This window comes from Taurulus bubalis (assembly GCF_910589615.1).
Source record: "Taurulus bubalis genome assembly, chromosome: 9".
Taxonomy (NCBI): Eukaryota; Metazoa; Chordata; class Actinopteri; order Perciformes; family Cottidae; genus Taurulus; species Taurulus bubalis.
In genome coordinates this window covers 10975142-11000667 of record NC_136597.1, presented here as the reverse complement: position 1 = coordinate 11000667, position 25526 = coordinate 10975142, and the positions used below count along the sequence as shown (strand labels likewise).

Genomic DNA, 25526 nt, shown 5'->3' with positions numbered 1-25526 from the left:
ATCTGAGACTTTTTCTCAACGCAGTGTGAGAGTACGTTTTAGCCATTACCATGACAACATAGAGGTCTAGGGCTCTGTGTGTGAGTGAGTGTAACATAATTAAGGGTCTAAGTAATGCAGCTGATCTCTCGGAAGGGAAGGGAAATCAGATGAAGCAGGCTCACCAGCAAAGATGAATTAAGTGTGTGTGTGTGTGTGTGTGTGTGTGTGTGTGTGTGTGTGTGTGTGTGTGTGTGTGTGTCGAAACCGTCATCACGTTGACATGGATTTAGATGAACAAAATACTGCAAATGGACATCTCCCAAGCCTCCACTTTCTTTCGCACACCGGAGAGAGAATAGCTCATCAGAGTAGGAGGAAATGAGACGTTGCCATGCTGTGAACTCGTTGCCCTGACTGTAATTGCCAGTTGGAAAAAGAAATTGGTCACCAAGTACTCTCGGGACCTTTCTCCTCACCGTCCATGTCATTTCCTGTCACGTTGCTTCTATGTCCAAGTTAGCCTTTCAAAGACAGCGCATAGACTGAAATCGTATTGGAATGACCTTTTAGTTACAATATCATCTGCCGCGGTGAGAACTATTCACACACACCTGTTACCTTTTAAACTAAAACCCTCCATTTCACTTATTACCATTTTGACTCATTACTATTCAGTTGAGTAGATATTTTATTATATGGAGAAAAAGAGAGAGAGGAGGCAAGATATAGAGAAAGAGACAATGACCACTGGCTCTCTTTTCCCTCATCTGCATTCTGTTGAAATAAACATTTGCCCCGTAATGCTCTTGTCATTTCCCCTTTACTCCTATTCCTTAATGTAGAGTCTTTATCTCACATCCCTTCATGTCGTCTCCCGCACACTTTGTGCTCTCACTTTCTGTTCCTCTAATGCTCTCTTTGCCAGATATAGTTCATTCACACTGCTTTTCAACCCCTGCAGTGACTCCATGACCTGGCTACACAATTAGGAGCTCATTACTTGCTAATACACAGACGAGAAGATAGACAAAGGCAGTATGTGCCTTTCTTGTTGAGCACTCCCCGCTTCCATCATTCTCTCTCTCTCTCTCTCTCTCTCTCTCTCTCTCTCCCTCTCCCCCACACCCCTTGACACTTTTTAAGTAAAAGGGTGTAATTTATCTTCCTCCTCCTTCTCCCTCCTCTCATCATACCCTCTGCTACAGTACATCTTCTCCACGCTGCATAATGCGCCTGTGTGTGCTAAGAAGAATTCATAGTTAAATGTCAATCCTTTTAGCATTGTTTCTATGAAACTAAATGTACTCTCATCCCATATACCTATGACTTTTGAGTTAATGCATCTAATTTTCTGGATCATTTGGCATCTATAAAGTCAGTTAATGCCCTTTTAAGAACTAGATTGAAGATGTTTTCTTCCTGACATATTTAGAGCTCAGTATGACTAGAAGCAAATACGAGTCTCATGGGTGTAACATAAGGTCAGCACCGGCAGCCTCCCTCTGTGCCGCTGTCTGCATCATTTCTCACTATCTGGCTGGCTCTGCGGAAATGGCAGTTTGCTCGGTAAGGGGTCTCGCATGGTGGAGGCCGATGAGTGTGTGCTGTTTACCGTTGTGTTCTGCGGCAGTCGACTTTATGATGAAAGAGACGCAGAGGAGTGTTGACATTTGGTTTTGTGCTGCTGATGGGCCAATGTGGGGAATATGAATTAATGGAATAGATGTGTTTGTTTGACAAGAAAAGCTTCCTCCTCGGGATTGATGAGGAACTCAAGCCCAAAAGAAGATATTTGTCTGACTGTCCTTGTGGGCAACGGTACATCTCGGTTGTTGTACTTTGTGTGCATTGTTATGTCTATTTTTGTTTGTCTGTGTGTCAGACAAGACAGTTTTTTTGTCTGAGTGGTAAGCAGCTTGCCTGCAAATCTCATTTTTGTCATCGTTCTCCTCCTCATCCTTCCTCCCCTCTATCTCCATCAGCTCCTCCTCGCTGTGAAGGTAATCCCAAGGTGATGTTAATCGGCTGGGATGCTGTTGAAAAAATGCCACTGTCATCTCTTAGAGGATTAGATGGACAATTGCTTCTCTGCAACCCAGTCCAAGAGGTTAAAACAAAACTGCAACAAAACAACTTTTCTCAAATGCAATATACCGCCTATGTGGGAGAATGCTGTTTCTTGCACCACAACATAACCACACTGGATTGTATGACCTCTATATTGAGCTTCCATTGTAATGCATTTATGTTCTAATTGCCATTTTAATTCAACCACAGATCAAACTCATAAATAGTTCAAATAAACCAACGCTATGGGATTATAGGCTCAGTGTGAGCTGTGAAAACAGATTAATGAGAGACCAGTGTGTGATTAATAGGGCCTTGTTTAGCCAAACCAGGCTAATTTGGCCAGTCACTGCTCCAAAAATCCAACGGCCGCCTATAAGGCAGTCATTGCAAGGTCTAATTCATAGAGGAGAGGCTGCTAATGAATGCATAATAGCAAGACAGAGGCCAATGAAGCAATCAGTGTTGTGCTCATGTTGACAAAGAGCTTGTTTGTTTTACAAAGTAAGCATTTTGGTTTCCATTAACCTTTATGTATCCATACGTAAAAACATAGAAATAACTTGAACAGGCCTCTGAAAAAAGTATATTATATTAATAACATAGAGCCACTACTTTCTGAACTGCATTATTTTCTCCACTTCTCGTTACCCTGCATGAGTTTACATTTCGCTTTGCAACAACCTTTAACCCTGATTGTATGCATGAATGCTTTGTTGGGATTTTTTTAAATCCATTTTTAGTGGAAAACAAATTTTGAATACGTTTTTAGTTTAATAAAAATACAAATGTAGTTGATATTGACATTTGTCAAATCATGTGTACATTTTTGCTTAGTAAGAATAGTAATAACATTATTATTATTAGCAGTAGTAGTAATAATATTTCCAGGTTGGATAGAAATGACTTGAAAGGCAATTTGTATGTCCTACTCATTAACTTTGCATTATAAATAATGTGTTTCTATTGTGTCTAGTGTCTGTGGAATATGCACGTCTATAAATTACGTTTGTGTTGGTTTAAAATCACGGTTTCTGTCTCTTCAAACGTGTACTCTCTCTCTCTCTCTCTCTCTCTCTCTCTCTCGTTTTATATATATATATATATATATATATATATATATATATATATATATATATATATATATATATATATATATATATATATATATTATATATATATTATATATATATATATATATATATATATATATATATATATATATATATATATCTGTCTCTGTCTCTGTCTCTAGCTCTGGTACTATTTCAGCCCACAGATGCACTATCAATAATGCAGCCTCTTAAACAAGGCTGAGGCTTTCCAGAGGGCTTGTCTGTGCCCCTCCCTTCTAAATGTCTGCTGGTTGCTGGGTGGTCTCATCCTAGCGGGAAATCGTTGCTTTTGCTCAGAAGCAGAAATAAACAGACATTTTATACCTCATTTATACTGTTATCAAGGCGTTTACTTCCGAACCTCGGACATGCTGAAAGGCACTTAATGCTGGCAGGGCAAGAGGTCGCTGTCTCGCTAGGGAACTGCATTGCTGTATGCAAAAATGAAATGGTAGCTAAAATAAGAAGGAAACACAGCCACATTATCACACCATGAAGTTCATATACTACTTGTACATACTTTGTTTTTCAAAATACAGACCACAGCTGGTTTGGAGGACTATTGCAAAGCTCACACAGCCTCATGCTGCACTTCAAGTGAACCATAGTCAGGCAAACGTGTGTGTGTGTGTGTGTGTGTGTGTGTGTGTGTGTGTGTGTGTGTGTGTGTGGATTATTTACAAGGGGATTTTAAAGAAATAAAGGCTGTTTGTTTTCTGAGTAATGTTCTCTAAAATCACAGTTATCCCTCAATGTCTGAGATAATGCCATAAGCTATAATAGGTCAGTCAGAGAGAGTAGATCCAATGCTGAAAAAAAAAAAAAACTTCTGAGATAATGATTGTATTGGGATGTTGCCATATTATCCTTATTTTCAGAAAATCACAACATGAGGAGGAATGAAAAGCCAAAGGCAATTTTTAATCCATTAAAGGAATGTGACTGCTGCCAAGCGTCGCTAAAAGTTTTGTCATTGTAGTTATCATGCTGTTTCAGTCAAGGCTGTACACTATATGTGTGTATTGGTAAGCACAGTGCTTGCTGTATACTACTGCACATGTGTGTCATTAATTTTGCATAGAAAGGAAAAATTGGAAAACGTCACGCTAGTTGGTTGGGAGTTAATGATACCATTTCACAGGTCTTTTTTTTGCCTCCTTTTGATTACAATACAAAAACAAAATATAGTGAGATGCTGTAGAAGAGAATGTTTTGCACATCACTAGGCTTATATTGTGTCTTCCTTCCTTGAGGGATTTACTCTGACTTTCTGCCTTGAGAGCCAGTGTCCTTATTTCATTATACAGCAAAAGCTAAGTCCCAAAGACAAACAATTGCCTTGTTATCGTGCCACATGGATGGTGTCTAATCCTGCTTCAGCTGAGAGGACAAGCTTGTGGTCCTTTGTTTGTTACTCTCCAGATGCACCCTGGGGGATTGGGTTTATGCCCCACCTGTGAGAACTGACCAGTGCTTTGGCCTGTTGAGAATTAACCACTCTCTCCTTGTGAGGTTGGTGCCAAAGACTTTTTTAGATCTAGTTTGACAGTGGCTGGTTTTTGGGATGTCCTTGGACTGTAATTCCTTTTCTCAAGTCAGCTCAAGTCTTGTTTTTTTTCTTTTTACAGTCGAACTTGGATTTAACACAGAGAAGGGACCTACCTATCTACTAGGTTAGGATCCCCCCCGAAGTCATTTTAATACAACATATTTTGTTCAATACACTACTGTATAGGATTACAAGTACATCAACTTCTTTGCACTTATGCAAATATGGAGATGCTTGTAGGCGCAGTGGTGCTTCATGTCTAACTTTTAATTTTAAGCAGGTGTGTTGCATGAGGTCTGTGATTGCATTACATTCAGCCAGACAGGTGGGTGGGTTAGAAAGTCGCTCTTTTTATTAAAGTCTGTTTCCTCAGGATATTGGCATATGTGTACTGACATTTTCATGTCATTAGTTGCACAGGCAAATGTGTGCGTGGCTCATAAAGCACAGTGCTGTTTTGTGGTATGAATATTTAAGTGTTATGTGCAATGGGGAAATATATAATATTCCTACACTGCTGACTTAAGTGACGGAAGAGGATAAATAGGCAGTATCTATTTTTGTATCTCTTCAGCAGCTACCACGCTGCTACTGTTTAACTTTCTTGCTCAGCATGCCTCCTCCGCTCTGTCTATATCTCTCTTTGGTGATATTCATATGCATGGTTTACCAATAGAAATATAATGTCTTCTGGTTGTCAAAAACAGACGAGGAGTGTGTTGCTTAATGTAATGCCGGAGAGGGAGGGAGAGCGGGAGAGAGAATTGCATTTTTATATATATATATATATATATATATATATATATATATATATATATATATATATATATATATATATATATATATATATATATATATATAAATATATATAAATATATATATATATATAAATATAAATATAAATATATATATATATATATATTTATTTAAATTATATATTTATATTGTGCGACAATTGTAGGGTTGATCATTGATGCACAAAATTGTCACAGATTTTTGATAAATAATCATCAGTAATGTCGATATAATGACTAAGTGGGTAAAGGCAAATACTAGTCTACAGCTAGAACAGTCTGGTAAGTTCAGGAAATAACATACCTGGACTGTAATGCAGCCTTTAAAACCCTGAAAAGACTACATTTATGCCACATGACAGGATCACAATATCAATACAATATCGATATATTGCCCAGCCATACTATATAAACAAGCTCCTGATCCTGATCAGTAGAGAAACGCTCTACAACTTAAGCACCCACAGGTGCTGTATACATGATTGGGAGCAGTTATATTACTAAATCATATCAACCACCATATTAAACGTTGCATCTTTGTCTTCAGCTGCCAGTCTGTCTGACTGACTGACTTCTCTTTACTTCCTTAATTACCACAAGTGATGACGACCAGATGAGACATCAAGATATCTGTTTACATAACAAACTGTGTGTCACTGCTAATAAATCAAGTTCAGCAGAGAAGATGATGTGGTCGGGTTTTCATCAAGTCAACAGTTCAACGATATTATATAATACACTTAATTTAGAAGTGAAAATTAAAGTGAAAGTTAGAGTTGTTATGCAAATAGACTGCTGTAAATGTTCTTTGTGTTTTGGAGATTTAGTCACAAGTTTTACTTGACCCACTGCACCTAGCGTTGTTTTACAAAGTAGTGCGTGTATGTGCTTTTTTGTTTACACCTCCAAATGTGTGCTTCATACAACTGGGTAAATCTGGGATTTGTTTAAAGCCTGTCTGGATTACTCGTGTTGGTCGCATTGTTGTAAAGTAGTGCCGCCAGTGCTGCTGTGTTCCTACAGCAGCTGTATCCACCACACGGGTCAATGAAATGTAGAATGGATGATTGTTCGTGGGAAATAAATGTGAAAATTAAACTAAAAATGCTTCAAGGATGAAGTTGTGATTAGTGCTCGGTTCACGGAGTCATGTTGATGTCAGAAGTATATCAGAAGTATATGGAGCAGGCAAGATGTCAGCTGCCTGGCCTCTGAAATTCACAATCCTCTACTCTGGGAACAACAGAGGCTCTGCAGGAAGTCTGACTCACATCAACCCCTTGTCTATTTTCCTCTTGTGGGGAAGTCTTATTTTTGGAGTGTGCTACACTTTCGATGCTGCAGTAAAAGATATGGCCTACATATCGCGTGTACCAGTCACACCACGACGTCGACGTGCACAGAATGGTGGCATTGTGCATTCTTGACAAATCAAAGCATTTATCCAAAAATGATACGGGCCCTATTGTAAATAAAGGTGGCTTTATGGTAGATTCCATTTCAGTGGATTATTAATTTGATATATGCATCAAATTGGAGAAAACCATTGTGTTAATCCCAAATGTATCTTGAAATTACCCAGGATTAGCTACGTTTACACCACTACTGCATTTTGGAGAAAAATTAGAGTTAAAGGGATGGATTGTCTGCAACCCAGTAACAGAGATGCCGCACACAAAAAGTGATGCAAATGTATTCAATTGTTTTTGGCCTTCGCCATGATATCCACCGCACAATACTGGTTGCCTCTTTAGATTACGGTGGTCACTCATCTAGTTTACTGAATTACTCAAACAGAGGATCCCAGTCAAATGTCTGCTCTGACAGTGGAACTATGGTGTATGTGCACCGAAATCATTATCCCACTGCACGCCATCATGTGTGTATGTTTAGGGAGAAATTACTGATCAAATATATCTCAGATTTCTTGTTTAATGAGGAGGTTTTCATAAGGATGCTTCACATCTTATTAATATGAGTTCTCAAATGTTATTATCTAGGGCTTGAGATCTGTTTAATGACTTTTGCTCTTTTTTTAAAGCCTAATTGCATCCATAATCTGCTGCTGTGTTGTATTTTCCTCATTGTATATTTACACTCTGTTGTGGATTTCACGAGGATTTGGTTATTGACTGATGAGTGTGCATGGCTTGCATTTGTGCTTGTGAAATTTAGCCTATTTTAAGAGCTGTATCTTCATTTCAGAATTAAGTTCAAGATTTAAAACTATGAGTCTTTGGCTCAGTTGCTCATTTAGCATTGTCGTGGCCACTACAGTAACGACATAGCAGATGATGCAGCCTGTGGCCCCTTCCTCTCTAACGCAAAGATTCACAGAACCTCCTCCCATAAAACAGTTCATGTGGCCTTAAGAGGTTGAACAAGTCTGAACAACAGCTGAAAGAGGCGCAGGCTCATATGTAACCAATATTATTCCGGTTTTACTGTCTTCTTTTCTGCACGACTGCCCTTTTCTCCCTCTCTCTCCTCTAATGCCTTGCTTGCTCTGTGCTTATGCTGCGCTGCCTCTGTCTGTCTGTCTGTAGGGTGTCTTTAATTGATGCAGACCAGATTCTTTACACTTGCGCTTATTTATACTGGATACACACACACACACACACACACACACACACACAATGGCAACCAAATCACCTCCACCCCCGCTGCGCCTCAGAGCCTGTTTGTGTAGCCAGACCATCACGAGTGGTGTGTAATTGAAAAATAAGTTTCCATCCTTGAACCTGAAGCTAGATTTTGTTCAGAGCTAGGCCATATTGATTCTTTCCCCGTATCCTCCAACACAAGCACACATTACATTCATGTTTGCATCGACATTGTCAGGCTGTAATGTAACTTGACTTGCTCTTTTCTAGCAGTATGGTGTATTATTGAGGACAAAAAGCTGAGGTGAAATGATGGAGATTATTTCTATGATGACAAAAACTGTTTGTGTCCTTTGGAGAGCAACTCCCATCTATATATGTAGTGTGATACTTCTCCTACAGCATTGCCATTACTTTCAATTCAACAGTAGCTTACAAAGGCAATTCAATTAATGTTCTGGTGCTGTTTCAATTCGAGGCTCAACCTTTGACCGAGGGCTGATCAATGCAGGTCAGATATCTCAGCCTGCTGAGAACGACTGGGTTGAAGCAGTAACAGCTAAGCCAATAGTCATCTCAGATATAGATTTATATCACTGACCTTTCATGCGTGGAGCACAGAGAATAGAACTTTCTTCAGGAGAATATTACGAGGAATCTGAAGGGAGAAAATGATCTTACTGTCCACCTCTCTGTTTCTTTGCCTTTTTTACTCCTCTTTCTTCCATACTTGTTCCATGTGACTCCTTTTCCAGCTGTATCTTTCCCTCCAATGTATTCCCTTTCATCTACTCATCTTTTCTTCTCCTTTTCTTTTTTGGTTATCCCCACCACACCGTACTTTTCTCTGTTTCCCTATTGAGTATTATAGAAGCAGTTATGTCCCTGAAGAATCTTAGAAAGAAAGCCATCCATACACCGCTTAAAGGTGTATTACATTATTAATAGACTTTGTTAAGAGTAATAACGATACTACCACCAAATTAGGTGTCTAGTGTTGGGTGGTATGCTGACATTTGGTGTGAAACTATTCATGTGGGTGGTTGGACTGTAGGCTGCTTGGCGCGGTGCAAGTTTACATATTCAGAGAATTGCTAAGGGTGTACTGAAGGCTCCAGGCTGCAATTTCCAGCATCATTATGTGTGAAGTGCACCCGTGGAACATTGTGGAATAACAGTTGGCAGCTTGCGATTTATGCACTGACTTGATTTTTGCTTGTTCAAATGGGCAACAGTGGTCAGATGTTGAATAATTTACAACATTTCAAGAGATTGTGGGTGCGCAGATCTTTCAACTTCCAATTATGCAAAAGGTAATCACTTTTTAAAATAAATGTCAAAATCATGTACTTAAGTGATACTCAGACAGAAAGAACCCGACTCATCCCCAACAGTTCACCAAAATGTTCTTGATTTTATTTTAATGTGGACTCAGTAAGGATGTATTCCTCGCTTTAACCAGGAAATGCCTGGTTTGATTAAAAGTGCCCTGCGGAATTTTATCGGAGACATAGTCATTTTTCCCGTGTTACTCACCTGACAAACATGTTGAACGGCTTCCTCATAAAACTGCAATTAAAATATTATTATTTTTGGATTGTTGGGACTGTTTACATCTATGTTTGCTAGCATGCAATCTTCTGCCTTGACTTTGCAGGCATCTAACTACATTACTTGTGCATTACCACCACTAACTGTTGAGCATATCTTAAAATCTGAAACATGACACAAGCACACCACTCACGAGTGCGTGCACAAACAAATCCCTCTGCTGAGAATATTACACCACTCATGGTCAAAAACTGCTCAGGGTACCTTTACAATGGATTTTACTTCTTCTCTTGAATGTTTGACCTTCACTGTGCAGAATAATGTATGAGCCATAGACTGTATATAAGACGTGGACGTAGTCATGGTGACGTCAGTCATTGGTTTGTGGACTGATGTTTCGGGTTACGGCCGTCACCACGAGCCGAGAGAATGCAAGTTCCAATCTGCATTGGCTTCACTCGGCAGAACCGGAGGCTGCTGCCTGGTATGAGCAGAGTTTGACACTAGAAGACTATTAACATTCTTCTGAGGGAGGAGTGTTTCTCTGTGCTCATCTTAAATCTAATAAAACACAAGCAGGATTTTGTGACATTTTATAACTACCTTGGAAGACAATTATGCAATTTACAGAGTTGGGATGCTGTGAGTGCGCATAACATAGCACATTGATAAGGGTGTGTGTTTTGCAATTGAACTTTTGACAAATGTTCTTATTTATAGTAACTGTTATTTTAGAAATGTTGAACCATGTATGTAATGGAACATGTTGGGTAAAAAAACATATCAAACTAATTATTATTTAAAGCAGGTATTTTTATGGGTCTAAAATAATATCTGAAGGGGATTCTGAAATTGTATGGAAATATGAGAGATGTTTGCTTTTATTAGTGCCCTTGTGTTCTGAATATAATCATTAACAGCACAGCAGTCGTGCTCATAGTGCACGTCACTTATATCTCAACAGGGAGAGATTGCATTAGGGATGATATTGCCTTTAAAGAATATTTATAAATATACCAAATGTGATTTTAGGATCATCCAGAACCACTGGGAAATTAGACTCGTGTTTTTGCTTGAAGTTCTTTTTGTTTCAAATTATAATTGAGGTAAAAGAGGTTTAATTGATATACTCTACCAGCAACAGCAGCTCAGCAAAAAAGATGGCGAAGAAAGAATTTCAGTCTGTGTGAACCAGTGAAACTTTTTAGAAGTACCGCAAATGTAAATGCTAATTAGAAAAAGTATCCAGCTGAAGCAGGAAAGATTCTGTGCTCTATGATTTAACAGTCTAAATAAGGCCTTAGTGGACACAAACATAGTGGAGGGTGTGCGGCAGAGGATGGGTGTGCAGAGGCAAGGATAGTATAGTCAATATTTACCCTGAGTAATTGGTCTACGCTTCCCCCAGCAAGATACATAGACGTCCAGCGTCATCCCAATCCTTATCTCCTCCAGTTCTCCCCCACACACCCGCTGCGTGGCCACAGTTGCACACAGCAGAGTGTGCAACTGTGCATAATGTCCCAAGATATCCACAACATGGTAGTTTAAAGGATGAATGAGTGAGTTACTCATGGACACTGCCATGTCCACCAAAGTTCTCCAGGTGACCTTGGGAGCATTGCAGTGCCCACAAAGAACGGCAGCGTGTTATAATTCTGTCAACAAGCACACAGAGCAGCCTCTGATGAGCTGTGTGGCCTGCTGTGGCATGCTACTTCAACGGTACTCTTTCAATAGAATGACATGGGTTAGCAATAAGATGTGCTGAGGCTACGAAAATAGCTCTTTTTGTCCCGTTTATACACATACGGTCCTCTTAGGGCTGCAACAACGAATCGATAAAATCGATAAAAATCGATTATCAAAAGTGTTGGCAACGAATTTCATTATCGATTCGTTGTGTCGCGCGATTATTACGCCGGGCAATAAGTCGTGGAGAAGAGAAAAAAAAGAGCAGAGCAACTGGCCGGCCAGCGTTTCTGAGATTGGAGTGAGACACGAGAAAAGCTGAGGTTGTGATGTTCTCAAAAATAGAAGATCTTTGACAAGTCGAGTCTTGGCCAATCAGCGTCTTCATGTTCCTCAAACTTGTTTTTAATGGAAGCTAGCCAGCTTGCTATCGCGTTAGCTAACGTGTTTGGGTTGTGTATTGTCGTTAAAGTTACTTTATGTTCCGTTACAGTTCAGTCTTGCTTGTAAAAAAACGTAACGTGGTGAAACATGCCGTCACCCCCCGGTCTGGTTCAGTTCACGCTGTCACTCGTTAGCGTTAAACCGGCACACCGGCGGATCTGGCTGCAGGTTTTTTTATATTTTTTTACTCAAAGTAGAATGAAGCAAATCACGTAGTCGGGCTTAGCCAACAACGTGACGTCGTGGTCATTAGAGACCCAGAGTGAAAGAGTTTAAGGAAGAGGACGCTCTATATGGAGCAGTACAGCTTCCCTCTGTCCCAGTATTTCATACATATTGATAAAGCAGGGTATGTAAATGCAGCCTCTGGAGGGATCAATTACAGTAAAAAGGGCTCACATTTGGCAGATGTAAAGCATAGATGTGTATGTTTTTAGTGTTAGTCCATTTTGTTGTTTTAATTAACAGCTCAGGGATGTTCAAGGAGCAAACTGTTTGTGCACTTTCTGAAGATGTTTTGTACTGTCACTTCTGTTTTTGAATAAAGGGTTGGAAATGAACGCTTTTTTGATAAAAACATGTTTTTATCCGATTAATCGAAAAAATAATCAACCGATTAATCGATTATTAAAATAATCGTTAGTTGCAGCCCTAGGTCCTCTCCTTCTCCGTGCTCTCTCTCTTTCACGCTCTTGCTCTCAAAGCAACTCTTTAGTTAACCTGATGCCTCTCCAACCACCAGCTCCTTGAAGTATTTTTGCATGGCTCCCTCCGTGGGTTTGAATAGACATTTGCAGAGCATCTAGTTTAGATGATATGTCGACATTGAGTGGCCCCAATCACATGTATCTGCCTGTGAGGTTGCGGGCTGCTGAGGAATCCACAGCATGCAAAGTGTAAGAAAAATCTGACAGAGCTAATTAAGGGTGTCCAACATTACTGTGTTGTTCCTCTGCCTCTATTTCTCTCCAAAGAGTGCATCCCAGTGTAGGTCCCTTTGTGAGAAAGAGCCGAACAAACAAGGACAGGGAGGGACGAGCAGGGGAGGCTGTGTGAATATGTGTGTTTCCTCCCATACATAAAAAAAAGACATTTGGTTGTTTTCACACCTGTTTATGAGGCTCACCATGGTAAATTGCTGTCTCCAAGAAATGGTGTCTGCAACACCACTGGGATTTGTGTTATGCTATGCACTGAAATATTACACCGCAGAGGTGACACTAAGAAGCAGGCACGAACAGTCTACTATTTGCTTTAATTTTGTAAAGGTAGTAATCACTGGTATTGCATATATACGACAGTTACATTTGGTGAGGCCCCCCCACCAATCATAAATGGTAATTGGAATGCGTTTCAGTCCTCATAAATTACAAGAGCCGTAGCTCTTTATCCATCCCTTCCCCCTCTGTATATTGCAAGAGGCAAAAGATGGGTTTGCATCATCCCGTCAGAGGATCAGAACGGTCGTGCTGTCTCATGAGAGGATCTATCTATGGTTTCCACAATCTGCTGCGGTAAAAGAGCACCAGGAGAGCGATGATGTAAGAGCGGATGGTTTCTATGTGTCAGTTACTCAGCTGCACTCTGAGAAGTAGCTACTAAGTGAATATCAACTAGCTTTGAACCTGAGCGCTCTGGTTATGAATTCACAAACACTGAAATGTCAAAGTTTTTTTATTTGTACGGTAGCACAATGGATCCCTCAGTAATGCGCACTGCCTCGTCGAGAATGTGTCCCTGTAATGATTAAATAGAGAAAGCAAGCCGTGCTCAAAATGAATTCATTTATCTGATTTATTTTGAAATACAGAAAGAACAGAGGCTGCATCTTTTCCTTAAACAGCACTAGTATGGCATATGTAATCTCTTTGAACACTGAATATGACATGTTTGAATGGTCAGCTAGTAATGATAATATTGATGTCCCCGTGGAGCACCTTTTTTATAATTTTCACATCGCTGTTCTTCTCAATCCGAGTCGTGGAAGAAAGAGAGATACATTTTGGGACCCAATCAGTCAATTCACTGGTTAACCCCACCGTCACCGGAGGCCTGAAGGCCCACACCTCTTGGCTCCAGTCACACCTCCTGCCTCCTGCTCTCTAGTGTAATGAAGTGGGCTCTACCAGCTGAACCCCGCTTCCAGCACTGCAGCATGAAAGTGTTCCCCGCTCTGACCGGAGCTCCTCATTACCGCCCTATAGTATTGTTTACGAGCTAAACTGTTCACCGCATAGTGTCAACCCTCAGCCGAAAGCCCATGTTTCACATTCCAGCCCATTATACCACAGCTGCACTGCGTCAACTATAAATGCCCGGAACGAGCTCAGGGCACATACTGCTGTGCATGCGTATGTGTGTTTCTGTGTCCAAGACACAGGCTTCATGTTGTCTTTGTTTGTTTGTATGTGATTGTTCTTTTGGAGTTTCCTTAACTGCATGATTATGATACTGCCTCGCTCTAAACTTGAGTCTTACGTGCAAAATACTGTTAACATTGAATGACCCGCCTCTGCTTTTGTATTCATGAGATCGCCCCTCTGTATATTTGCAAGCGGATTGATATAGCTTTTTAAAGAGAGACACTGCCTTTATTGTTTTTTTATCTGTAGAGAGTGGAGATCATAGCGGTCTCCCATTTTGCCTGTGTCGATGCATATCACTGGAATGCAATATCTCTCCACCTGTTTAATTTCTTCATGGTGTGAGATCGTAATAATCAGTTATCTTTCTTTCTTTTCCTGTGTCATTCTATTTGTTTATCAACCAGAGAGCCAGCTTCTCCCAGGGAATAACTTCACCACGGAGTGCAACATCCCTGGAAACTTCATGTGTGGAGATGGGAAGTGCGTCCCAGGTGGGTGGCAGTGCGACGGATTGCCCGACTGCTTTGACAACAGCGACGAGACAGGCTGTCGTAAGTCCAGTTTAGACTCCATTATCAAATCCTTTTTTCTTTTCTTTTTTACAGCCCTCAGCTGTGCCTTAAAGCAATACAGCCAGATAGCCTATCTGTCACACCAAATCTCAATTCCTGAACTCCTCTTGCTATCCAACATTCTCCCATCCCTACCCATAGAGCCATAAAGGCCTAATTATCTGCCAATTTAAATTAACTTTCTTCCTCAATCCTTCCCTCTCCCTCACAGTGTGCACCCGTCCTGCTCCCTGTTAGACCCACGGCCCCAGTTTAGCACCAGCGCACCAACTTAATACCATCAAAGCAAAGGCCGATTATGTCTGTGCGCAGGAATAGTAGCGCATGCATAATTCTACTGTAAGGCTACAGTAATAGTTCCGTTTTGATCCTCACTTTTAGTTGGCTTTGATCTCTCTGGTCTGCTGCTCCTCCTCTCCCCCCTCCCGTCCCAGCCACAGCGCCACACAGAGATGAGACTGCTGATGGAGATTGACTTGGAGGCCCCGCCACACTGAATGGAAACCCGCATCCCCTCATATATTCATCTCTCACTCTCGTTTTTGGTCCTCTCTGCACGCTTCTCATCGGATGATTTTTGTTTTTTGGACATGTAATTTGCTTCACACAGGCTTGTTTCCAATTAGAAAAGCATAATCATCTTCTTAGAGTTTTTCTTTTTTTTTTACCCTGCCCAAAAAAAATCATGAGCAAAACAAAAACAATGCGGTTTGTCCTCCATCCTGTCAGTTCATTTTCATCTTTTCTCCTCGAGCAGTCATTTCTCTCCCTGTTCTCTCTTTTTGGCAGCTGAGGGAACAGGCAGACTACTCTTGACAACGTTGTCTTCCGTGGCATGCACACATACAGACACACTCACACCCACAGAGATAAACATTGCAGTAATCAACCCTTTAGTTTGTAATGCCTTTGTCATTTACAGTATATATATGGGGACATTTCAAGAGATGTCCTAGACCAGTGGTTCTCAAATGGGGTATGTGAAGGCTCTCCAGGGCATCCATTAAAAATCCTTTAAAAATGGTTATTTAATAAATATTAAATAAAATAGCATTGTAAGTTCTGAATTGTATATATACTATATTACAGCACTGTGTATTACATCTTTTTTTCCAACAAAAATGCTTTGCACTGGTGTAATTTTCACATGGGGTACATCCCTGAAAATAGGTTGAGAACCACTGTCCTAGACTATATCATTTAGTACAGCTTTACTGTTGACATCCCTATAACTTAGAACAAGTCAACACTACTTAGATGGGTGGATCCTGTGCCCATGATTCTCATCATTCAATGGCCTTAAACTGTCAGAATGATATTACCATGCATTGAGGCTAATTGCATCAGAATGAGATGCATTAAGTGCTCCTGTTTTATCTAGTTACGCAATTTATGTTTCAGTTTGTAACACTCAAACTCACCTCAAGTACTTTCACTTTGAACCCTCAGACAAGCAAGACTTTTCTGTCTGTTGCTGGCACTACATGCTATACTGGTAAAGATAAAAGCAAGTTATCATAAAGCATCACATTCAGCCTGCCTCTCCGGTTGTCAGAAGACTATTTGTGTTTGTTGTCGACATCTACATTATCTGCTCTGGCATAAGTAGGCCTTATTATCCTCAAATAGATGGCTACTTGTCAGTCAATATCTCCGGCGACTGCTTCACAAAACTCCCCAGACAAACCTCAAGCTCCATTAGGGTCTGTGCAGCGTCAGACAGACAAGGGAGTAAGCGAAGGAAAGGAAGTAGAGAGGAGGACTCATTATGGTAGTGTACAGCAGGAGCTCTGTCTGGATGTCTATTATCTGAGGGGAACACAATGCCTGCAAGCTTTGAGACTGCAGTTCTGGATTCTCAGCGAGAGCAATCTTAATTAGACACCCCCCTCTAAGAAAACACACACACACTCACACACACTCACACACACTCACACACACACACACACACACACACACACACGCGCACGTACTGAACAGAGGGAGATTGTACATTTGCTAACTTGAAAGACAGTGTGTGGACTTAACTTATTCCCTTTCTGTCTTTGAGCTGCAAAAAATGCATTTTCCTCACAAAATGCTAAAAACAGTGTGTCTGACAATGTCTGGCCACTGTCCTTTACATTCCACCACAATATAGAATGTAGTCACTTTTCTCCCTTAAATAGTCTTTTATACATGCATACATACATACATACAGTGGCTTGCAAAGGTATTCATACCCCTTGAACGTTTCCACATTTTGTCACATTACACGCCACAAACATAAATATATTTTATTTTATTTGCAGTGCAGTGTGCAATATTATTCAGCCCCCTTTTCTCTGAGTGCAACCAATTGCCTTCAGAAGTTGCCTGATGACTGCTGAATGATTGAATGTTGACCAAATGACTAAATAGAGTCCACCTGTGTGTAATCTAATCTCAGTACAAATACAGCTGTTCTGTGACGGCCTCAGAGGTTTGTTAAGAGAATATTGGGGAGCAAACAGGACCATGACGTCCAAGGAACACAGCAGACAGGTCAGAGATAAAGTTGTGGGGAAGTTTAAAGCAGGGTTAGGCTATAAAAAGATTTCCCAAGCTTTGAACATGTCACGAAGCACTGTTCAATCCATTATCCGGAAATGGAAAGAGTATGGCACAACTGCAAAACTACCAAGACACGGCCAGCCACCTAAACCTACAGGCCGAACAAGGAGAGCACTGACAAGAGATGCAGCCAAGAGGCCCATGGTGACTCTGGACGAACTGCAGAGATCCACAGCTCAGGTGGGGGAATCTGTCCACAGGACAACTATTGGGCGCGCACTCCACAAATCTGGCCTTTATGGAAGAGTGGCAAGAAGATAGCCATTGTTAAAAGAAAACCATAAGAAGTCCCATTTGCAGTTTGCCAGAAACCATGTGGGGGACACAGCAAACAAGTGGAAGAAGGTGCTCTGGTCAGATGAGACCAAAATTGAACTTTTTGGCAAAACGTTATGTGTGGCGGAAACCTAACACTGCACATCACCCTGAACACACCATCCCCACTGTCAAACATGGTGGTGGTAGCATGATGCTCTGGGGGTGCTTCTCTTCAGCAGGGACAGGGAAGTTGGTCAGAGTTGATGGGACGATGGATGGAGCCAAATACAGGGCAATCTTGGAAGAAAACCTGTTGGAGTCTGCAACAGACTTGCGACTGGGGCGGAGGTTCACCTTCCAGCAGGACAACGACCCTAAACATAAAGCCAGGGCTACAATGGAATGGTTTAAAACAAAACATGTTCATGTGTCTGAATGGCCCAGTCAAAGTCCAGACATAAATCCCATCACAAACGCTCTCCATCTAATCTGATTGACCTTGAGTTTATTTGCAAAGAAGAATGGGCAAAAATCTCAGTCTCTAGATGTGCAAAGCTGGTAGAGACATACCCCAAAAGACTTGCAGCTGTAATTGCAGCAAAAGGCGGTTCCACAAAGTATTGACTCAGGGGGGCTGAATCATTTTGCACACTGCACTTTTCAGTTTTTTATTTGTGATTTTTTTTTTTTTTAAACATGTATAATTTTCTTTGAACTTGCAAGCCACTCTACATGCATGCATGAATACATGCATGCACGCATACATACATAAATACACAATAACTTTATGTGTGAACCTATAGAATTGTCTGGTACATGTTTTGCTCCCCGAGCGAGCTCTATTTTTTACCATTTTTGCACCAGAAGACAGTTGTGGTGAGAGTGCATCCCCTGTAAGCCACACTATCTAGCCAGCACATTGTGCTGATGTGGGTATCTCTGATCCGATGAATACTTATGCAGAGCCTGAGGTAAAGGTCATATTTAGTGACATATCCCTGGTGTCTCATTAATGCGAATTTTGGAAACTATGTAGCTAAAGGGGAAACTCAAAGAAGAACAAATCAATTTGGACTTGCTAATTATTTGGAGGAGCATGGAAAGATCAATTTTCCTTCTGAATTTGTATGAAATTAGTCAACTTGAACACAGTTTTGCAAAGCACACTCACTTGAATATACTGTGATTGTATCGGTCCAATCAGTACAAAACTGCTTCGCAAGATCGAGCAACCCACACATGAACTGACGATGACACTGTCTGGCAGAGTTTCATTTCTCACGAGCAGAAATAAACCTTTTTTCTGGCTGTTTTGTTGATATGACTAGATTTTATTCCAGTGCTATCAGCGGGTGAGGAAGTTCAGAATACAATCATGCAAACCTGGTCTGCGCTTGCTCGCCTCTGTCCTTTATTTATTTACTTGTTGTTGATGTGTGTGCCACAGTCTGCTACGCCTCATAGGCCAGGAATTGTCTCTCTAATGGTCAGGGGAAAGTGTATTCACTTCGAAAAGACAGCCTTCTCCCTTCCTCCCGAGCCCTGCTGCTCCTCTCTTGTTTGTTTGTTCTTCCGGTCCCCTCTAGCACAAGGGTCAACTTGAGTCATGTAAATATATTTTGCTTGCTCTTAAATAACAGTCTGGGCTAAAAGACGATGCAATATCTCCAGCCTGAGTTTATTGCATTTAAGATGCCGCTCATTGTATTACTCGCCTACTGCGCGAGGCCAGGACCCCCCTACAGATCATTTTAATCAAGTCCAAGTTTTTTTGTTGTAACCTCTGTTTATACCACGTAACTGAATTTACGATGAAACAATAGCAGTAGTTTTTTTTTTTTACAGTATCTCCAATACTGAACATCTGCTTTATGCGGGTGTGCATGTATGTATATGTGTTGGCAGATCTGAGGGGTTTTCAAGCTATGATTCAGATAGAGGCTGCTGACTAATTCCTCACACAAAGAGGTCAAAAGTACCACCCTGCTCGCCAGTGTCCATAACGACAGCCTGGGAGAGTGCTAGACGAAATGGATCCTGACAGAGGAGAGAAGGAGGAGAGCTGACTGAGCTTACTGGGCCTCAGAGCCAGGATTAGCCTCTTTGCCCTTGTCTGGGCAGGGCATGGGCAGGCAAGCGAGGACAGATGTGTAGTGGGGCTGAAAGGGTGAGTGTACATGATGTATAAAGCAAGAAGTGGGGAATCAAAGATGGGGGAGCGTCAGAAATGCAGTTTGGAGAGAAAGAAAAGACGGAGAAAGACATTTCAAAGAAATGTTGTGTTCTAAACTGGTCCTGCAGGCTGAGGCCGAGCTTTTAGCTCGGCGGTTCATCAGCAGCGCCAATGACTCTAAAAGATCAAAGATCAGAGCACATTGACCACATGGAAGGGTTGCTCATCTCTTCCTTTTCTGCTCAAAATGTAAAAGAAAGTTTGCATGTTTTTAATCCAGGCTTATGTGCTCCTTTTTCCACTCCGCAATATCTAAATGACATTACACATAATCCTGGGTTTCCAGTCACAAACTGGATGTTGCTTGTTGGGCCCTCCTCTTCTTGGTATGGAATGGTAGGGGAACCAGGTTTTTGAGAACACCAAAGGGGTCACAAGATACATCTGGTGCTATCTGATGATATGATATATATATATATATATATATATATATATATATATATATATATATATATATATATATATGTATATGTATATATCTGATGCGTCACATGATGATAAATAGGCTGGGTGAGAGTCAAAAACAGTTTTAGTCTACACAAATGTGTTTGTTTTTTCTGACTTCTTTCAAATAATTCCCATGTTTTTGTGAAATAAAGGATAATTTCAGCCATTCAGGCTTCAAAGCAGGGCTGGATAACAATCTCCTTCCTCAAATGACTCGTTGAATTCATAAGCAATAAAGTGAACTATGGCTCAATTCAAAGCACTCTTGGGTTTGTACTGCATCAGCCTTATTGGTCTGGTATAACCAGCAGCTAATGGCATCCAATGTTGGCACACTTCAGATGACTATTGCTGCGTAACTGAAATTGCAAAGTCAGTTGGCTGACTTGATGACTCCTCTTTACTTGAGCTACACATTTTTAGTATGCACTATAAAGCTTTAATGGTTACTTGTGGCCACATGGTGCTGGCCAGCAAAGGTTATATAATCTGGCTTTAAACAAAACTATTTCTGAAGGGAAAGTTACCAATCATAGACGTATTAAACTTGTGACCTGTGCCACGAAGCAAACCTTCTCTATTCAATAACATTTGCAATTATTATTATTATTATTATATATTATTTTATCAATTGTACAGTAGTCCTGGCCGCTCCTGCCCTGCTTTATTCAATCACTGGGACGAACAACAGGATCGACAGCAAATTGGAGGCCCAAGGGGGCTGATGTTTTGTTAGTTAGTTTAGAAGTCTATTAATACTTCATAACAATTAGGGGATACAACCATATGGCGTTTTCATTGCCCGATGCACTGTTTATTGATTCGGTTAGTTCTTCACAACATGTAGGAGAAAAATGAATTAATTTCAGTGGATTATTGGAATTGTATCATATTATTGCTTTCTGCCGTCATATCAGCCAAAGCCTGGAGCAACATCAATGGTGCTTTTTGTTTTTCTGTCTACTGACCTCCACAAAATGCCCACGAGATATAAAGCTCAAAAGAGCCGCTAAATGCTGATAAACAACACATTTTTCCTAGACAGCAGGGGTGGAAATAGCTAAAAAGACTCCTGAGACAGATTGGTTATGATTTAGATATTAAGGCTCCTGCTCAAACCCACCCCGTGTAGGGAAGGGTTTGCTAAATTCATGAGTGTGTGTTTTTTTTTATAAGAACAATGACCAATGCACTGACTTGAACACAAAAAGCCGAATGTGTTTGTTCTTCTTTTGGCGCTCTGCTGCGTTGTATATGGGTAATCTTTGCTCTGAGAGTGTGTTTGCATGTGTGTGTCTGTGTGGCTGTGTACATTTGAGAGGACACGCGGATGAGAAAAAGCAGGTGGGATTGGAAGACTTAAACTGGAGCATGTCTGGGTTTGCATGTGTTGTTTGAGCTCAGCCTGGAAAAAAAGAAAATAGGAAAATGAAGAGAATGTGGTGCACTAATAGCAGGAAACGTTAGGACAGCAGAGGGAGGTTTAATGGGACGGAGTCTGGTGCATCCCCATGCGCTTAATGGCTGACTGATCAATGAGCTGCTGTAATTAATACCAAGGAACAGGGATGAAATATTGATAAGCGTCTTACATGCAGTCTCTTAGTCTGATTCTGTCTCCTGATGTCTATCTTCCTCTTCTAAGTTGCTCTTTTAGATTGAATGTCTTGCCAGATTGTAAATCACAAATTAGGCAAAAGGATTGCTTCGAAATTTTCAAAGGAATAAGAAATGCGGCCTTGTCATTTTACAGTATTGTGTTGGGCACTACCAGTTAAAACAAGACAATTGTGGCAGCATGTTGCTTTCTATAATGAATATTGCAGCAGGGCCATTATCTGGCAGATCTCACTCGCTGCTTCCTCACTGTGTGCCCTGGCCTTTCCCTCCGCCTCTTGTACACGGAGTTGCTGAAATATTATTTATATTTTGAACATACTGTATGGTACATGAGCCACACTTACTTCCTCATCTAGCATGAAGTTTCACGGCTTTGCACAACACCATTGGCCTGTAAACTCTTGGCCCTTGAGATGAAGGCAGCTCGACAATGTTGCAATGCCTCTTCCTGCACACAGGAGGTTATTGTATTGTACAACGAACATGTCGGGCTTAGACAGTGAAACGTACCGAATGATTATTTTGATCCCCAAGCCCTCCAGACTGAAACTACCCTTGCCCTTCTTGCTTACACCCTGACTCCATTACCTATTGATTTCCTCCCTGAAGAAACCTCAACAAGGTCAGAGAAACCTTTCGAGCCGTCAGCTGTCTCCACTCTTTCACAGCCTCGGTTCTCCCCCACTCACTCCACTCGTGCTGTTTTCTTTCTTGTTAGTCTCTTCCTCTCGTCTTTCGCCTCACTTTGTCAATCACGCATGCCCATCACGACCAAGCCTACCTGTGCTGAACAAGTTATTCTGTTCTCTGGGGAGTTGAGGAGAGGGAGAAAAGGGGAAAAGTGTGGAGAAGGGCATAGAGGTGCATATTTGGGGAAGAGCAAAGCACTCTGTCTGCAACAGGAGTTCTGCTGTCAGATTCAGCCTGACATGAATGTCGAAGCCACAGGGGAGATAAAGACTGTGTAGAAGTGGCAAACGGTAGAGCATTCTTTTTCAAATTTCATTATAGTTTATCAGACGATGGTCTGGATTTAGTTTTTTACTTAAGATGGAAACGTTTGATTTTAAATCTATGAAAAAAAACAAAGGAGGTATGGATTTTTGTAGAAAGTACACTGCAGTATTGCAGAACCAATTTTAGGCAGATTTGGAAAATAAGCACCTCAGTGAAGTGTGTGTGTGCCTGTAATTGTGCAGGAGATCGTAAAAAACAGAGAGAAGAATAGAGAAGAAGAGAGGGAGGGGGCATATTTATGTGTATGTTGTTGTGCTTTTGTTTGTGTGTCCTGTGCCTTTCTGTGGGAATCCCACAGAAACGCACAGGACAATGTAACTACATGGTTGTGTATCCCGGATACACAACCATGTAGTTACATTGCAAACCTCAAGTAATCGAGCTTGACTGCTAACCATTCGTTTTCGTTTGTGCTGCTCAGCTGAACACTGGAACTTAGTTTGGAAGTCGCCCAATACTCTGCCTGCTTTTCGTAAACAACTAAAGGCTCAGAGAAGAGAAAGAAAACGTGGCATGGGACTAATGCGGTTCAAACCTAAAAACAGAGTGTTGACAGAAGGGATCAAGACTGGGTACACTGGATCATCATAGGTTGCAGAGTAAGGCAGAGGTGCTCAAATCAATCAGCATTACCTGAATCTGAAGTCCCAGACCTGGAGTCAAACAGGTCCCATTCACAGGATCATCAAAGGAAGTTCTTTTGCGTTTCTTCCATCCTCAACTTGCTCTTTCTAATTCATTTTTCCTCTTCTTGCTCTGAAAACTGCTCAGCTCAGGCTATAAAGGGCCACACATCCCCAGACTACAGCTCAGCACATTATCACTATTATCACTTCCAACCAGTGCTGTCTCTCCCACCCACGACCTTCCCTTCATAAGCTTGCCCTTCGTGTGACTTTTGAGCTAATTTGGAACACAACCACTGTGTCAGATGAATCCTACTAGCAGTACAAGTGTTAATGAGGATTGGGATGAGGGAGGGAGTGAATGGGGAATCTCAGAGCAATAACAGAGCTGTCCCTCTCGCCGAGCTAATAAAAATAGCAGACAGGATTCATGTGCAAGCAGGGAAGAGAATACATATTTCCAGACCAGCACAAGTTTTCTTTATTTCTCATAATAGGTCAAAAACAAAAAGAACATATAAAAAAAAGACCATGAATAGAAATAGTGTTGTTGTCGTTATTAGTATTATTACATTGTCTTTGTTTGTAGCCAGACACATTTCAATGTGCCCCTCATAGCTGCATGTCTTTGTATCTTTTCTTTTATGTATTTCTGCAACTCAAAGCCATGACTGTTTTTCTCTCTGGACTCCAATGAACGTGATATACCATGCAATATGAGCTTAGGGTGGTTAAGGCCTCTGCTGTCCAGGTAAACAAAGGCTTCCCAGACTACAGACACAGAGATCGGGCGCTATCCCAGCTTCCTCTTGCGTTCAACGGATTACATTTCATCCTGGAGACGAGCGCTCCAAACCCTGTTATGCCTAGCCCTCCCCCTCGCTACACATAATCGTCGCAGCTTGAAAGAGCTCATAAATCAGCCTACCACAATACATTGTAGAGGGAAAAATGTGCGCCCCTGGCATTTGAGATGGCACGATGCCAACCTATGGGGAGGCCAATTCCACCCTTTGTGTTCGGTAGAGAAGAAAAAACAGAAACTGTTTGGTGCCTTGCTTGAGATGTCTAGCATGTCCACTCACTGTCCCCTCCCCGTGTGTTTGAGTGTGTGGGCTGCTCCATCCTTTTGTTGTTCTGTAATGTTTAAAATGTTCAAAATGCTCTTCCCTCATTGGCATTCATTTATATTCTTATTTAACTAGTATCATGTAAATGTCTCAGCTGTAATTGGTCTCTTTCACTTTCTCTCTCTCCAATAGATATTCCTTTATTCCTTTATTAGTCCCGCAGTAAGGAAATTTCAAGATTAGAGCAGCAAACAGGGTAAAGTGCACACAAGAGACATAGTAAAAAAGCAAGTAATATAAATAATAAACAATAGAAAACAGTAAAATCTACAATACTGAATTTGATATATATATATATATATATATATATATATATATATATATATATATATGAACGGTGTATTAAGATTATTATTGCACAGGTTGAAGTGTTTGAAGTGTTATTTGTGTTCTACTGCAAGCTCAGTTGGTGCAGCCTGACAGCAGCAGGAAGGAAGTCCAGTCCTGATACGATAGAGTTTTGGGTATCGGATGATACCAAGTACTGATCCAATACTCACTGTGTGGAAGTGACAGGGATTATTCTAGTATGTGTAAGGCAACATCCGGCATGACCGAAAAAATTATATCCTAACGTTGTCAAATAAAATGCAACAGATAAATGCATATGACCAAGCTGTATTGTTGTTGGTTGTCAAAGTACTACATTGTATACCAGCAACTTGAAAAAACGTCAATGGCAATTCAAATTCTAATTGGTGCCATTTCAATTCCAGCATTTTATGTATATCGTATATAAATATAGAATTTTATTGAATAGATTCGCCCCATTTGTCACCGATTTCTAGTGTCGGTATCGGTGCATCCTTAGTCTCCAATAAGTACAAATACAAAAGGAGTAGCTCTCACACAAAGTTTAAGCTTTTTC

The 25526-nt window shown here is 40.9% G+C and overlaps 1 protein-coding gene across 1 annotated transcript in view; it reads left to right on the top strand.

Annotated features, from left to right (window-relative positions):
• Positions 1-25526, top strand: part of ldlrad3 (low density lipoprotein receptor class A domain containing 3) — a gene marked incomplete at both ends in the record, with an annotated part of 71862 nt that overhangs the window by 10456 nt on the left and 35880 nt on the right. The window contains one exon of the mRNA XM_079223677.1: positions 14568-14714. Within this exon, the coding sequence (XP_079079803.1) occupies positions 14568-14714 (147 nt within the window). The remainder of the gene's footprint in view (positions 1-14567; positions 14715-25526) is intronic.